This window comes from Arvicola amphibius, chromosome 5 (assembly GCF_903992535.2).
Source record: "Arvicola amphibius chromosome 5, mArvAmp1.2, whole genome shotgun sequence".
In the NCBI taxonomy this organism is placed as follows: domain Eukaryota; kingdom Metazoa; phylum Chordata; class Mammalia; order Rodentia; family Cricetidae; genus Arvicola; species Arvicola amphibius.
In genome coordinates, this window is record NC_052051.1 from 45,091,526 (window position 1) to 45,108,148 (window position 16,623).

Sequence of the window (16,623 nt, forward strand, 5' to 3'; positions counted from 1 at the left end):
TATTGAAAAGAAAAAAGAAATGGGAAATGCAAGTCAAAAGGGATCCCTAGACTTGAGCTGGCAGTCAACAGGCTGGATGCGCTAGGAAGAGTGGCACAGTTTTAGGTACGGGTGTGGACCTGAGTCTAACTGTGTACTGGGGGGTCAGGTACAGTTTGTTCTCCATAGCTGTTTGTAGAGATGGGCCAATAGAATGGGAGAAATTCAGGAAGGAGCTGAGCAGCAAATACCACGCTGTCTGCTGTCCGTACACCCACCTACCCGCCCACACCTGCAATTCAAGTAGGGAGGGATGGACTTCCTCAGCAGCCTGGGCATTCCCTGAGGAGAAAGTCTGCCAGAATCATAGGCAAGGGGCAGAGAGACACCACCCATTCCTCAGTCCTTCATGTTGGAGCCAGGAAGCACAGAGACAGGCAAGCAGTTAGGGAGGCAGGCAGGGAGAGCAGTGTTCTATACTCAGCCACATGCCCTGCCTGGGGTCGGGGAAAAATGCCTTCAGCATAATGGCTGAACCCCAGGCCACCTTGCCAAGTCTGGGGGCATGAGGGACTATTCCCAGGACTGCCTGGGGCACAGAAGCCTGCTTTCTTCCCTGTGTTTCCTGAGCACACCCTTTCTCATCAAGAGCTGCAGGAACCGCAAGGCTGGTACTGAGCCCTGAAACCCTCCCGGGGAATGGCTTGGGAAGAGGGGTACGCACATGTGACAAGGCAGCTTAGGCAGAAGTCCTGTCGGGTTTCTGAGGAGAGAGGGCCTTTAGCATTTATTTGTGCATGTGGAGGCAGGGTCCACTCTATGGCATACAAACGGAGGTCAGAGAACAAGCTCCAAATGTCAGCTCTCCCACCACACATGGCTCTGGGACTGAACGCAGGTCGTCTGCCAGCGTATAATGTGCACTGTGCCACTTACAACACCACCACCTCGCCCCCAGCATGAAGGTGACACGGGAAAGAGGACAGGCCACGAGTCACAACCCTAAGGACAATAACTCAAGCAGAGACGTAGGATGCCAGCTATCCAGGCAGGTGAACACCCCCTATACAGCACTGCCCCTCTGGTCACGATCAGGAGGGCTTCCCACCTGTCAAAGGAAACTCAAGAGACAGACAAGGCTCAAAACAGATATACCATTTATTTTGGAAACATGCCTTCCAGAATTTACATTTGCTGCCTTATAAAATCAAAGGTTGTGTATTTCTTTGCCAACCCTCAACCCAGCTAAGAAGTGTGAACACCCAAAGTTCTCTCAGGATCCCAGAGGCTGCAAGAGCAACTCTAGTTTTTTTGTTTTGTTTTTGAGACAGTATCTCACTATGTAGCTCTGGCTGCCCTGGAACTTACTATAAACCAGGCTGGCCTTGAACTCACAAAGCTCTGTCTGCCTCCCACATTATGGGACTAAAGGTGTGCACCACTATGCCAGGCCAAAGGAAACTCATGAATCCCAAAGGGCAAGAGTTTAGTAACAACTGGCCCAGAGTTTCCCTATGCAGAGCAAACTGCTCTTCCAGATCTGGCTGCTGAAGCTGCCTGGATCTCCTGGCAAACCCAGAGAAACACCTGCCAGGACTGCCTGCCTCCTGGGGAGTTCTACACTAGTCCTCCCCATCCCACGGCTTTACTGGTCACCAGCACCAGCAGTCACGCTGAAGTACTCTTGTAGCTTGAGCAGGGCCCGGAACCGATGAGAAATGGTGTTTTTCTCAGCCTTTGGCATCTCTGCATACCTAAGAGGCAAAGAGAAGTAGCTCAGAAAGGAGGGAACCCAGATATAAGGAGGATGGGCACCCCACTGTCATCCTGGAGCCCAAAGTCCAGTGATTCTGTTTGGGGTGGGGGGTCCCTGTAGGTAAAAATATCGAGAACCTGTGCAAAGGCAAGCGGCAGACAGGCCCCAGTACTCCATGTCTGAGCCTAAGCAAATGGCCTTCCACCCCAAGAAAGCCAGAAAAATCAGGCAATGGGCCACCAGCTCCTCAGCCCGTTATACCAGACAGTTTTAAATTCTTCTGTAAGGTAGAAACCCACAGTAACGGGCTTGGAGAGAAGCTGAATCTGCCCTAATGTGTCCCTAAATTCTTAAGGGAAGATGGGGGACAGGAATGAGGTAGGTGTTTAATAGGAAGCAATGGAGCCCGTCAGGTCAAACAGTACTGTGGGCTGGGGAGCCAGGCAGCTGGCCAGGCCAGTTCTGTCCCTGTGAGGACACTACTAAAGAGGTGAGAGGTCACACCCCGCCTTTAGGCTTCAGAACTAGCTACACGTGGCTAAGTTAATTACAACTGAATGAAAATGGGGCTGGAGAGGTGGCTGGAGAGGTGGCTCAGTCCCCGGAATGCGAAGCCCTTCTGACCTCTGGCCACACAGTCATCCGGTGCACAGCGTTGCAAACAGACAAAACACCATTAACATAAGATAAATAAACAGAATGAAAATAAACTCAGTTCCCCATCTAGCTAAATTCCAAGGGCTCTGTGACCACCCAAGCAGACAGCCATCAGAAGCTGATAGCCACGGATGGGCCGACTAGGGCTGCTTCGTGAGGTGCCAGGTCGGGGAGTTACAGTCTGGAAAGCCTGATCCAGTAATGGCGCTGTACAAATATGTATAAATGAGAGGGCGCTGTTAATGTGAAGTGCTAAGCATGTGTACTGCGGCGTGGGTTTCAGATGACGAACAGGCGCTACTAAAGAATGCATTTTCCCAGCCAGAGGGAGCTAGTGTCACCCCACAAAACCACAAGGTTTATGCACCTTAGTAAGCAGGGCCAGAGGATAAGAGTCACCTGACATAAAATGGCCAAGTGACTTGAGAGCAGAACCTAGGAAACATGTGTTGCCCTACCATGGACTAGGTCACCTGGATTCCTTGTGTCCATCCCAGCAGAAATGGCTTCAGCTGGAACAAAGCTTGCCTTGCCCACATCCGCATGACTGTGCACGGGCAAAGGGCCCACCCAAGCCCATGCACCAGGGAAGAAATGTGGGTTCCTTACGTTTGCTCGTATCCATCGGGCTGAAAGCAGGGATCCCAGCCAAAGTCCCGGGAGCCTCGCGGCATCACAATCCGGCCCTGTAATAGGGAGGGCAGGTGTGTAACTGGAGATGTACCGAACCCGATTGAGTTTGTTTAGTTTGCAAATCTGACTAAACCTGAATTGCTTAAAATGTCTAATAGTTCAAAAGATCCGCAGTACCTATAAAATGTCTGTTAGGCACCTCAGCGAGGTGCAGAGCAATAATGGGGTGTGAGGGCAAGCCTGCAATGAGAGCACAAGGAGCTGAGGCAGGAGGACTGCTGAGTCCCCAGGCCAGTCAGGTCTATAAAGTAAGATCTGTCTTCAAAAAACCAGGAGGCGAGGGAGACAGCTCAGCTGGTGATTCTCTTGTCTTATAACAAGGACCTGAGTTCAACTCCCAGAACCCACAATAAAAATAAAAACAAAGAAACTTTAAAGTAGCCAAGTACAGTGGTGTGTGTAGCACCTGTAACCCCAAGGCGAGGGAAACATCTAGTCTATTTAGCAAGTTTCAGGCCATTGGAGACTGTGTAAAAAAAAAACAAGATGAGCCAGGCGTGGTGGTGCATACCTTTTAGCCCAGCACTTGGGAGGCAGAGGCAGGTGGATTTCTGTATTTCTATGAGTTCAAGGCCAGCCTGGTTTACAGAGTGAGTTCCAGGACAGGACAGCCAGGACTATAAAGAAAGCCTGTCTTGGAAAGAAAAAAAAAAAAGATGAACTCAGGAGGCAGATGCTCTCTGAGTTCGAGGTTTCGAGGTTAGCCCAGTCTACAGAGTGAGAACCTGTAAACAAAGCCACAAGATGAGTAGCACCGAGGCTGTACCCTGATCTCCACACGTTCACACACACACAGATACACAACAAAGGACTCTGCATTTGACTGGCCCACCAATACCACTGGGATAACCTTCTTTCTATAGTTTTGATAAACTCACTGAAAATAAGTTGAGCCGATTTTGAAAAGTTGACAAAAACGTGCATTCTGGAAAGATGGCTCAGAAGCAACAGTGCTTGCTACACACTGACTACATGATTTCACTCCCTAGATCCCACGGTAGCTGCGAGAGCTAGCTCCTAAAAGGCAACCTCTGAGCTCCACACATTCAACATGGCATACACACAACACACACTCAAGCGCGCACACACACACACACACACACACACACAAATAATAACATAAAATTTTAGAAAGGAAGAACCGAGGATGGCTGGGTGCAGCGCTTGCCCAGCATACATAAGACCCTATAGTCTCAGCACTTGGGAGGTATAGAAGTTCAAGGCCATCCTCAGCTATAAGGTTGAGAAGGGTCTGAGCTATGACAAGTACTCACACCTATAACAGAGCAAGGTGGTGGCAGCGAAACAGAAGAAGCAAGACTTCAAGGCCACCAGGGCACAGTGGCACACACCTTTAACCCCAATATTTAGAAGGCAGGCGCAGGTGGGTCACTGAATTCAAGGCCAGCCTAGTCTACATAGCAAGTTCCGGTCAGCCAGAAACATAGTGAAACCCTTGAAAGAAAGAAGGGGAAGGGCACACAAATTCAAACATGGAAATGTCACAAAGATGACAACCAGTGTCACGTCCAGTGTTATGAAATGCCACGTTATGGAGTAAACGCGTCTGATCTGGATCAGAGATGAAGCTCAGGGGAGAGCTGGGCAAGTAACACCACCACTACAGACAAAGCAAGACAAACTGAAGGAGGTATAATTACAGAAAGGCTCCTAGAATCCCGGTCCCAGGCTGAAGCCGAACACTCCAAGTTCAAAGCAAATCTGTTGTTTGTGACCAACACAACCAACAGCAAGACCCTGTTTCAAAACAAAATCCAACAAAAAGGACTGATAGAGTGCTTGCCTAACATGCAGAGGATCTGGTGTGTGGGGGAGAGAAGAAGGCACAGACAGTGGCAAGTGTGGCTAGAAAGAGATTAAGCACATAAATAAGTGCCCAGTTGGACAGTGCCGAAGTGAAATCATGCTTTTGCCAGTGGGGAACCATGTGGCCAAAGCCAGTGACTAAGGCACTTTGAACTTCAATACAGCCTGAGGCCAACATTCTTAGCCTGAGCCACAGCAAACCCAGACTTCTCCTCCTACAGTGGATGCTGTAAGGGGAACAGCTACTCCCAGGAAAATGCTGTTCACTGTTACTCTGGACAATGTGTGACAGGCACACCAAGGACAATGAGTACACAGGGAGACAGAACAAGCACGAGAAACAAGACCACCTCAAGGAGCGTGGGAGCTGACAGGCGGCAAAGTGCATGGGCAGCCAACGCTGATGGGAAATCCAGAGGGACTGCAGTATCAGCCAGTCTAAGGCAGTTGCTATTAGTCAGTGCAGGAAGTGGCTGACTGGAGATTCTGGGAAAGCCACAGGTGGCACCACTAATCATTAACACTCTAACTGGGCTGTGACAGCAGCCCCGACCACGTACTGCATGTTTAACCTAAAGGGCTGAAACAGGATCTTGACTCCTCAGCACCCCGGGTCCCAACAGCATCATTCACAAGATCCAAGAGGAGCACCCTGAGGTTGTCAACAAAGAAGCCAATGGAGAAAATGTAGAACACGGGAGGGGCACATGTACTCCTAGCTCCTGGGAAGTGGAGGCAAGAGGACCAGAACTTCAAGGATATCCTCATACAGTAAGTAGGGGCCAGCCTGGGGATACAGAGACCCTGACTTGAAACCAAAAGAAAACAAGAAAGAAAAGGATAACACGGTGCACATGAACAACAAACACTCAGCCTGGAAGCTGAGGGCTCTGCGTGCTGCAGCAGGGACAAACCTTGAGAACACCATGAGCTAAACCAGCTAAGTGAGCTACACCAGCTAAGTGAGCTACACCAGCTAAGTGAGCTAAACCAGCTAAGTGAGCTACACCAGCTAAGTGAGCTACACCAGCTAAGTGAGCTAAACCAGCTAAGTGACCTAAACCAGGCACACAAAAAGGAACTATTGAAGCAGGGACCTGGTGGCACACACCTGAAAATCTTGGTACTCAAGTAACTGAGACAGGTCAGCCAGAGCTTCTTAGTGAAACCTTGTCCCAAAAATAAACACAAACAAAAGAAGCAGGGGTGGGGGTGCAGATAGAGGCAGGTGGATCTCTGTGAGCTCAAGACCAGCCTGGTCTACCGAGTTGAGTTCAGGACAGCTAGGGCTACACAAAGAAACCCTGTCTTGAAAAATCAAAAAAATACTGGCTGCTCTTGCAGAGAACCAAGGTTCAATTTCCAGCACCCACACGGCAGTCACAACCCTCTGTAACTGCAGTTCCAGGGCAGCCAATGCTCTCCCTGGCTTTGATGGTCACCATATTACATGTTGTGTACAAATATACGTGCAGGCAAAATATCCACACACATAAAATACACTTAAAACAGTAACAGTAGGAGAGTAGTCAAACTCTTAGACGTGTTAAGTAAAATGATGGCTACTAGGAGCTAGGTAAAGAAAGAAAGGGGGCTTGCTCAATGTGTAATTTCAAACTTATAAGATGAAAACATTCTGTAGTCCAGGTAAATACAAATACACTTAACACTTAGTACCCTGAATAGTTAAAATGGGTTTGTAGGGCTGGAGAGATGACTCTGGTTAAGAGCACTTACTGCTCTTTCAAAGACAGGGGTTCAGTTCCTAGCACCCACATCTGATGGCTCACATCATCTGTACCTCCAGCTCCGGGGGATCTGGAGCCTTTAGCCTCCATAGGCACCTGTGCTCATGTGCACATATTCACATGCATACACACACCTACACACAATTAAAAAAAAAGATGGCTTTGGGTTGTGTCTGGGTTTTGCTTTTGTTTTACTACTATCCAAAATATTTAACCAAACAAAATGAAACAAATATCTATGTACAGTCCAACTGGGGAAGTACGGGCAGGACAGACAGACAAGCGGGAAGGAAGACTGGGCACTGGCCCGAGCAGCTCTAATGGTGGTCTGGTGAACGCGCAGAAAAGCAACTCAAAGAGCTCAGAAAAGTCAGCCTCGGGTCTGACAAGCAACCTAGGGGTGCTTAACGGCCACTGGCAGAGAAATGAACTTAACTGAAATTCTGGGCTGGAGAAGTAGCCCCGTGTAGAACACTTACACAGCACATTAAAGCTCCGATTTCCACCCGAACACCATAGAGCAAGATTAAAATTTTATGTGAATGAGAAAATTCACAAAGGCCGGGAGACAACCAAGAGAAGCTGTAGGCCAGGCGTGATGGCACGTGCCTACTTGGGAGGCAGAGGTGGATCTCTGTGAGTTTTGAGGCCATAGTGAGTGCTAGGATATTGACAGTTACATAAGAGACCTTGTCTCAAAGAAAAAACAAAACAAAAACAGGGCCGTGGGAGCGCTTCAGAGTGGGCATGCTGACTCAGGACTGCAATCCCCACTTGGAGGTAGAGGCCACAGGATCGAAAGTTCAAGGTCCGTCTTGGCCATATGGCAAATTCAAGGCCAACCTGGGATAAATGAGAGACTATCTCAATCTCAAAAACCTGAGTGGGGAGGAGACTCCGGTCCTGGCAGAGGAATAAGGCCATCTCAGCATGCTGGCCTGTAGCTTTGGCTTTGAGGTGTTTGTGCACCTGCATTTTACCCGGACCTACTCTGGCAAGAGCTGAGTGCATAAGGCTGCAGTCAACTAGGTTTGGGGCCTGACATTTTTCTCGCTGTGGTGTCCAGGTTTGTCTCACAGCACAGTGCCCAGAAGCCCCTGCTACGTCTAGCATCTTCTTGTTTATTCCTGCAGCAGACAGCAGGCTATTTATTCAAGTCACAGAGTCCTCTGATGACCTGCAGGATTGCTCAGGTGGGTACGCACCGCAGTCTGGCCCCTGAACAGGAGGACTGGCTGGCTTGGGTCCCCAGTGCTGAGAGCAAATGTACAAAGTGCATAGGCTGATTTGTCCTCAAAGCCGGCCAGGAGCTGGTGGAGACCTGCAGGCAGAGTTAGTGAGAGTCAGTGAGTCCATGCTGTCCAGTACCTACCCGTACTCCAGAAACCCAAGGGTGTGTAAGAACTCTCCAAACTGGATTGTGTTGGGGGTGGGAGGCTGCAAGGGCTGCCCTCTAATCCTCAAGAAGGAGCTGAAGCCCCTCTTCAGGCTCTGACACAAACTAAAGCAAGGTTCTTGTTGAGATTAAAGTCTCATGTAGACCACCCAGATTGGCCTTGAACTCACTTTGTAACCCAGGCTGTACTGGAACATAAGATCCTTCTGTCTGCACCCCGTGAATGCTAGATTACAGGCATGCATCACCACCCGTGGTTTATGTGGCACTAGGGACTGAATCCAGAACTTCATGTATGCTAGGCAAGCATTCTGGCAACTGCAATACATCCCCAGCCTTTGCTGTTGTTGAGTCCAGGCTAGCCTTTACTTACTCTATAGCTGAGGATGAACTTCTGATCCTTCTGCTTACAGCTCTCAGGATTATAGGCATAGTCTACCATGCTCGGTTTTGTTTTTGTTTTTAATACAGAATCATGCTTTGTAGCTCAGGCTGAACTCCAGAGCCTCCTTAGTGCTGGGTCTCATGCATGTGACTCCATGCATGGCTGACACAAGATTGCTCCAAAAAGTAAAATGGGCTTTGTTTTTAAGGATTTGTTTATTTTTACATATAGAAGTGTTTTGGTCACATGCATGTGCACCAGTGCCCACAGAGGCCAGAGGATGCCAGATCCTATGGAACTAAAGTGATGGACAGCTGTAAGCAGCCCTGTAGGTGCTGGGAACTAAAACTGGGTCTTCTGCAAGAGCAACAAGTATACTTAACTGCTGAGCCCACTCTCCAGCCCATTTTTTTTTTTCTTTTGAGACAGGGTCTTATATGTGACCCAGACTGATCTTGAACTCTGGATCTTTCTGCCTCAGCCCCCTAAGGGCTGGGATTGGGATTATAGAAATGCACCACAAAAAAAAAAAAAAAAAAAAAAAAAAAAAACCCTAAATAGGGCAAGGCGGTAGTAGTGCACACCTTTAACTCCAGTACTTGGGAGGCAGAGGCAAAGGGATCTCTGTGAGTTCAAGGCCAGCCTGGTCTACAGATCGAGTTCCAGGTCAAACAGGGCTACACAGAAAAACCCTGTCTCAAAAAACAAACAAACAAAACTACAAATAAACCTGAATAGGAATTTTGGGATACACTCCCGAGTAAAAAGATATATTCTTGGCCTAGAAAAGGTAGCTCCCTCTCTGAGGACCAGGCTAGACCACGGCTGAAGCGAAGAACCACAGTCATTAAGGTCAAGTCCCTTGTTAACCAGAATCGGCTATGGCCCCTTCGTCCCTCAAATTGAAAGCTTTTATCGCCTGTCCCCAACTGTCCACCACAGTGCTCCGGAGCACAGATAAAGAGCAAACTACAGTCACCAGTGTGCAAACAGAGAAGATAATGGAGGCAGATGGCAGGGGCTAGAGCAGCGGTTACTAAGTCGGAACTACTCCCCGACTCAGTGCCAGAAGACCCATGGGAAGAACCACAGGGATGCGTACCTTCAGGCTTTAGCTTCTCGAGGAACCATTTTCTGCAAAAGAAAGAAAGCAGAGTCAGTACCAAGGGTAAGAGTAACTAATTTTCCTGTCGCCTACTCCATAGGACTAGAGCTCCCAAAGGCAAGAGAAATGAAAAAGAAATGTCTTAAGTCAAAGGTATAGCTCAGCAGCAAAGGAAAGAGAAGACGGGGAAGAGCGGGGGGGGGGGGGTGCTAAAGGGAGAGCAAGCAGAGGCAGAAGGAAAGGAAAGAGAGAGATGGTGGGAGAGACGGCTCAGCCATTAAGAGCACTGGCTGCTCTTCCAGAGGTCCCGAGTTCAATTCCCAGCAACTACATGGTGGCTCATAACCTTCCATCTCATCTATAATGAGATCTGGCCACTGTATACAAAATAAATAAATCTTTAAAAAGAGAGGAGGGGTCCAATAAGAAAAATGGAGTCCAAACAGGTATAGACAGAAGGCTCAATATAAAAAGGAAGGCAAGGACCTCAGAGGGGACTAGGAAAAGACCCAGGTTGAAACAGGAAGACCACAAGTTCTGGGCAAGCTTGGGCTATGTAGCAAGTTCCAGGCCAGCCTGGGCTACAGAGAAGCATACTCTCAAGAAAACAAACCAAGCAAGCACATGGTAACGTTTCACATTTCCGAAACTGCAAACTATTAAAAGTCACAACGGTGCCGGTGAAGCTGTGGAGCAGTGCAGGCTGCAGGTTAAAGGTGTGTCCTGTTTTGACAAAACAGAGCAATCTCTTTTTATTGTCTTCTTTTTTGAGACAGGTGCCATATCATCTCAGAAATGAGCAGACACCACTTTTCAACCTCAAAGAACCACACTCTCATAATTAAAGAAAACTGTGTCTCTGGTTGCTTGGCTGGTTTATGACAGGATCTCATGTAACCTAGGTTGGCCTAGAACTCCCTATGTAGCCCAGGATGACCCAGAATTTTTGATCCTTCTGTTTCTATCTTGCAAGTGCATGCACTACCGTGCCTACTCACCTCGTATAGGAGTTGAACTTGGGGCTTTACGACACAATAAAGGCAAGCACTCTAACAAGGGTGTTACATCCTCACCCACCTGTTATTCTTTTGTTATTATTATTTTATGTATATCTATGTTTTGCCTACATATATGTGTATGCACCACATATGTGCCTGCTGCCTGCTGCCTGCAGAGACAGAAGAGGAGGTCAGGCGACCTGGAAAGGTAGCTACAGATGGTTGTGAGCTGCCACATGAGTGATGGAAACTGAACCCAGGTGCTCTTCAAGAGCAGCCAGTGCTTTTAACAGCTAATCCATCTCTCTGGCCCCTCTTTTTAAAGACCTATTTATGTGTATGCACACATATCTAAGTGAATGTATATGCATATGTATATACAGGTACATATAGAGGCCAGAAGAGGGTGTTGGATCCCTTGGAGCTAGAGTTACAGGAGTTTGTAAATTGAACGTGGATGCTGGAATCTAAACTCCCGTTCTCCTAACTGAGCAACAAGCACACTTAAAGGATGAGTCCTCTATCCAGTCCCCTATATTCTTGAGACAGAGTCTCACTGTACAGCTCTAGCTGGCCTGGAACTCACTATGTGGACCAAGCTGGCCTCAAACTCAGAGAGCTGCCTATCTCTGCCTCCTAGGTTCTGGGATTAAAGGCATGCACCATCACACCCAACTCTTCATGTTATATCTAATTATGTTTGTGTGTATGTGCATGCGTATTTGCATGTGTGGTGTGTGCATGTGAGTGCGGGTACCCACAAAATCAGGTTCCATGAAGCTGAAGTTATAGGCAGTTGTAAGCTACCTGATTTAGGTGCTGAGAATCAAAACCGGGTCCAGTGGGAAAGCAGCAAGCTCTCTTAACTACTAAGTCATCTCTCCAGCCCTGTCGCGACAGTCTCTTAACTACTAAGTCATCTCTCCAGCCCTGTCGCGACAGTCTCAATCCTTTCTTGGCGTTGAAGGCAAGATAGTGAAAGACCCATAACATTAGGTAACTAATCACTTTACTATTCTAGCACTTTTGTGGATTGATGGGGCCCTGTAGGGCAGAGGTGTAGTAAGAGTACTCACATGTAGGGGCCAGGGAGCCCCCCGAGGGCATTGAAGCACAGACAGGTATCCTCCACCAGTACGGGACCCTGCACCTGTAACACAAAGACACACAGCCTGAGATTTCTACCAGAGGTAGGCTTCATTCCCGAACCTGAGTCTACTCAGGCTGGGGCCTAGTCCACAACTAGGTGAGGGTGAGATCTGCAGGTGCAGGTCCATCAGGAGCCACACAACTCAGCTCTCTGTCTTCAATTTAGCAATGTGAACATCAGAGCATTGGCAAGGTAAGTCTTGCTCAGCACAGAGCAATGAAGTGCTGGAATCTGCCGGAAGCCCGATTCTCTAATGGGTTCCACCCCATAGGGGTGAGGGAGGGGTGGGTATATGTAGGGAAGATGTATGGCTGGAATGTATGGAACTAAGAACCAGAAAGGCAAGAGCTGGAACAGAAGAGGCAGTGTCCCAACAAACTATTTATCCTCTGCCTGCCCCCACGAGGCACAAGCCCCAGGAGCCCACCAGACTGCTGAACGGGAGACCATGATGGTTAAGTACCTGGCGAGCAGCCTCCCGACACTTCTGTACGGAGATTTCATCCGGCTCTCCCTGGTACTCAGGCACTTATCGGGGAACAGACACACAGACGTACAGTCAGGACACAGGAAGGCAGTTAAATCAAACCACATTTAAAAATGAAGCAAAACAGAAACATACGGTCAATTTTCTGTGCCACCAAAGTGCACGGAAACTTATCTCCTAGAATCTGAATGACCTGTTCCAAAATGAAAGAACATTTGTCACGCCATTTGCTAGTAACTCCCCGCCAGTTCCCTGTGACTATGTGAGGTGCTGTCCACCTTTGGCTAATGTTCCCATCAGTCCCCTAAAGCTTATCCAATTGGGCCCATAAACCTCATCCCAACTTTCAGAGACTCACTAAATTAGCATCCTTTCTCCCTCCAACTTCAGCTTTGTTGTTGCTATTTGATTGCAGGGCTTGCTTTTATTTGTCTATCTATTTATTTATGTCCAGTGCTGTTTTGCCATGGGTCAGGTCCCCTGGAACTGGAATTACAGACAGTTGTGAGCTGCCATGTGGGTGCTAGGAATCAACCCAGGCTCTCTGGAAGAGCAGTCATGCTCTTACCATTGAGCCACCTCTCCAGCTCCCCCTCCCCCATTTTTGTCTTTTACCTCCCCCACCCTTCCATCTGGAACGCTCTTTTCCCTTCAGTCTCTAAAAAGGGACTCATTCTCCTAGACTAGGAATTCTCTATCAAGGGTTAGCCAGAACAACCTTGCAAAGAAAACTGTTCTATATTTTCACTAACCTCTAGTTGACTTTCACCTTTTCAATTTAGAATACCAAACCAGACCTGGCAGTGATGGTGCACGCCTCTAATCCCAGCATTTAGAGGCAGGGGCAATGGGGAGTCTTGCTTATGCTTGTGTAAGTCCCCTCATTCAACTCTGGGCACCACCAAGTTTGAATGAGGGGACTTGTACAAGCATAAGCAAGTGCTCCACTTGATGCACTACCCGCTAGCCTCAGGCCCTTTAATATGGCAAGGCCATGTGCTCAGTCGGTGGATTGGGATTCGACTCCATTCAGATGGCACCGCCTGTCTACTTGACTGACCTGGCCTTAGGATCAGGCTTTAGTCAGAATGGCTCTGGCTCTTTCAAAGACCACCCTGGTCCTGTACAGAGATGGCAGTCCTCCCTGTTTTCAAATGATGAAGGTCCTCCTGCTGTGTCACTTGGTCAGCCTCTGAGTCCCCATCATGATCCCACCTTCTTAGCAATGCTGACTGAGGAGGACAAACTCAACTATGGCTAGAGCTGACACCTGTCGGCTGTCACCATCTCCTCTCACAGATGGGGAATAAATAAGAAAGACTAACTGGGCTAGGAATGAGCATCCATGCCAGGCGGTGGTGGCGCACACCTTTAATCCCAGCACTTGGGAGGCAGAGGCAGGCAGATCTCTGTGAGTTCGAGGCCAGCCTGGTCTACAAGAGCTAGTTCCAGGACAGCCAGGGCTGTTGTACAGAGAAACCCTGTCTTGGAAAACAAGAGAGAGGGAGGGGGAGGGGAAGGGGGAGGAAGGGGAGGAGGAGGGAGGGAGGGAGAGGGAGAGGGAGGGGGGAGGGAGAGGGGAGAGGGAGAGTGGGAGAGAGAGAGAGAGAGAGAGAGAGAGAGAGAGAAGAGAGAGAGAGAGAATGAATGATCATCCATGCCAGTTGGTGGTGCACACCTTTAACACTTGAGAGACAGAGGCAGGTGAATTCCTGTGTGAGTTTGAGGCCAACCTGGTCTACAGAGTGAGTTCCAGGACAGCAAGGTCTACATATGTACGTACCAAGGCCCTCTCTCAAAACAAAACAAAAAAGAAATTATCTGACCTATCCTCACTTCAGAAACAGTCCTACCACATACAAGCAGGGCAGAAACAATGCACAAGGAAATGCCCAATCTGGATGGACCTGCTGAGTTTGCCCAGCTAGCGCTGGGCCATACCCTTTCTGATCATTTCCACAGTGATGCATCATCAAATCTACATAGAAAACAGCTTCCTCAGGCTAGGCATGTAGTTCAGAAGTAGGGCAGTGATAGCAATCCTGTAAATCCTGGGTTCAATCTTGGCACCTACTGTCTTTGGGTCTTCATTCTAAAAGCTGTAGCGTGTAAAGCTTTGGCAGACTTGTACTTTTCTTTCGCTAACTTGGCTGCTGTTATACTGTGGCCAGCCATGAGTCTTATGAAGTATGGCACTTTTCAGATATGGGAAGTGCCTAAGGGTAGTGAACTCAGTCTGGATCAACCCCACACACTTCTGTTTGCCGTTACTTTTGAGGTGGAGAGAAGTCAGAACTTAGAATTTAGGAGGTGATCTTTGCCACAGATGCCACTACTCCAGCTCCCACAGTCCGGTGACTTTACCAGTTCATACCAAAATGGGTGTGGTCAAGAGAACAAGGACAATCCTGGCTACGCGGCTGGGTCAGTCTAGCCTGGACTACACGACCCCAAAATAATGAGAAAAAAAAAACTTAAATCGGGCTGGAGAGATGGCTCGGAGTTTAAAGGCACTGGCTGCTCTTTTAGAAGTCTTGAGTTCAATTCCTAGCAACCACATGGTGGCTCACAACTATCTATGATGAGATCTGGTGCCTTCTTAGGGTATGAAGGCACACATGCAGACAGAACACTGTATGCATACAAATAAATAAATACTTAAATTCTCTCGCACCTCAGGGTGCCGCACTCCACGGAGATCTCTCTCCAAGCCCAGCCCTTCCACACAGGGACTATCCAAGCTTCCCAGGGTCCAACTCCCGGTGTTCCTCGCACCTTCTCCCATGCTTCCCACCCGCCTTCTAGAGGGTCCCCAAACCCTACGACACCTCCTCCAGCTTCTTTGCGTTTCCCGTCACAAACACGATCTTCTTGCCCACCAAAGACGAGGCCATTGCAGGGGCTGGTTACGGCCGAGTATGCCCGGAAGCTCTTTGAGGGGAACCGTAAGACACTTCCGTCTGGAGGCGGAAGTAGATAGCCCAATTTCCGGCCCTGCCGGAACCCTAAAGCACGCCCCAGGCTGCGGCTACCTGCAACAGCGAGGTGGCTGCCGGGGAGACTGTTGCGCGGGACGCTGGGGGCGCGAGAGGCCATTCAGCGCCGGGGTCCTCTGCCACGTACCCCTGTGGGCTTGGAAGAGGAGGGAGCCGAGAAGCCGCGCCTGTGTCCTGGGCGGCGTAAAACGCCGCTACTCGGAACCCCAACTCTGGCATGGGAAACTATTTCCTGGACAAGCGCCCCCAGCCTGGGTTTCTGTTCTAACCTTACGTCAGAACCCACACCTCGCCGGCTAACTCCAACTACTTCACTGCGAACTTAAACAGCGTAACCACATTTGCCCGTCTCTTAGGCTTGGGGGCTAGTGTTTCGACTCCTTTTCACTTGCCCCATCCCTTCCCCAGGGACATTCCATTCAGCCCTGTCTCTGCATTGGGAACACAGCAAAGATTAGAATGCCCGTTAGCCCTCCCGTATGTGTGCTTGAGACCGCTGAAGCCACAAGAGGGCGTCACGTACCCTGGAACTGGAGTTACAAGTGGTTTTTGAGCTGCCTGATGTGGATGCTGGGAACCAAAGCTAGGTTCTCTGCAAGTTGTAAACTCAGGCTGGTGAGATGGCTCGGGGGTGAGAACACTGACTGCTCTTCCAGAGTTCTGTTCCCAGCACCCAAATGACAGCTTACAAATGTGTGTAACCCCAGTTCCAGGGGGTCCATTGCCCTCCTCTGGCCTCTGAAGACACCAGGTACACATATTGTGCACATACATGCGCAGGCAAACACTCATAAAATTAAAACAAATCTTTTAAAAAAGAAGTTCAGGGTGCTAGCTAGACAGAGGGGTGCACACTTGTAATCCCCCACACTCAGACTTAAACAGGAAGATCATGAGTTCAAAGCTAGCCTGGGCTATATATTGTGTCAAGGCTGTAGCTCAATGGTAGAACATTTGTATAGCCTGGTCCTGGGTTTGGACCCTAGATGCACACACACAAACAATGGAATCCTAATCCAGCCTGGTTGTTTAGCTTAGTATTATTGATCTCCTATAGTCTTGGGTATTTGTGTGATGCTATAAATGCAGTTTGGGGGCTATGGAACTTCGGAAACCCTGTACCTCTGAACCATATGCCCAGTCCACTATTGATTTTTTTTTTAACTCTAGAATTGTCCTCACAGGATAACCACTGCTATGTTCTCCAAAAATCTTTGCTTTGTGACCTTGATATTATGTTGCACAGCGCAGTGGCTTTGCTGTATACTGTGTCTTTGGAGACAGGTCATAAAGTTTCCCCTGCACCGCCCCTCCCATGGTGTTTTTTGTTTGTTTGATTTTAGGATTGGAGCTGACTGGGAAAGGCTGGGTTGAGTTTACAGCTCTTCTATGTAACGCTTAACTTTATAACTCCATGAAGTCAAAGGAAATCCTCAGGAAAGTGGA

General features: G+C 48.7%; 1 protein-coding gene across 1 annotated transcript; it reads right to left on the reverse strand.

The window, feature by feature from the left end:
* Positions 1-1,119: 1,119 nt before the first annotated feature.
* Itpa (inosine triphosphatase) lies at positions 1,120-15,140 on the reverse strand. Its single transcript, XM_038331668.1, has 8 exons — positions 15,010-15,140; positions 12,317-12,374; positions 12,158-12,222; positions 11,621-11,694; positions 9,544-9,575; positions 7,866-7,981; positions 3,002-3,078; positions 1,120-1,733 (listed from the first exon to the last, which is right to left on the reverse strand). Exons 1-8 carry the CDS (start codon positions 15,073-15,075, stop codon positions 1,625-1,627), a joined length of 597 nt encoding a protein of 198 aa, XP_038187596.1. The 5' UTR covers positions 15,076-15,140; the 3' UTR covers positions 1,120-1,624.
* Between the last annotated feature and the right edge of the window lie 1,483 nt (positions 15,141-16,623).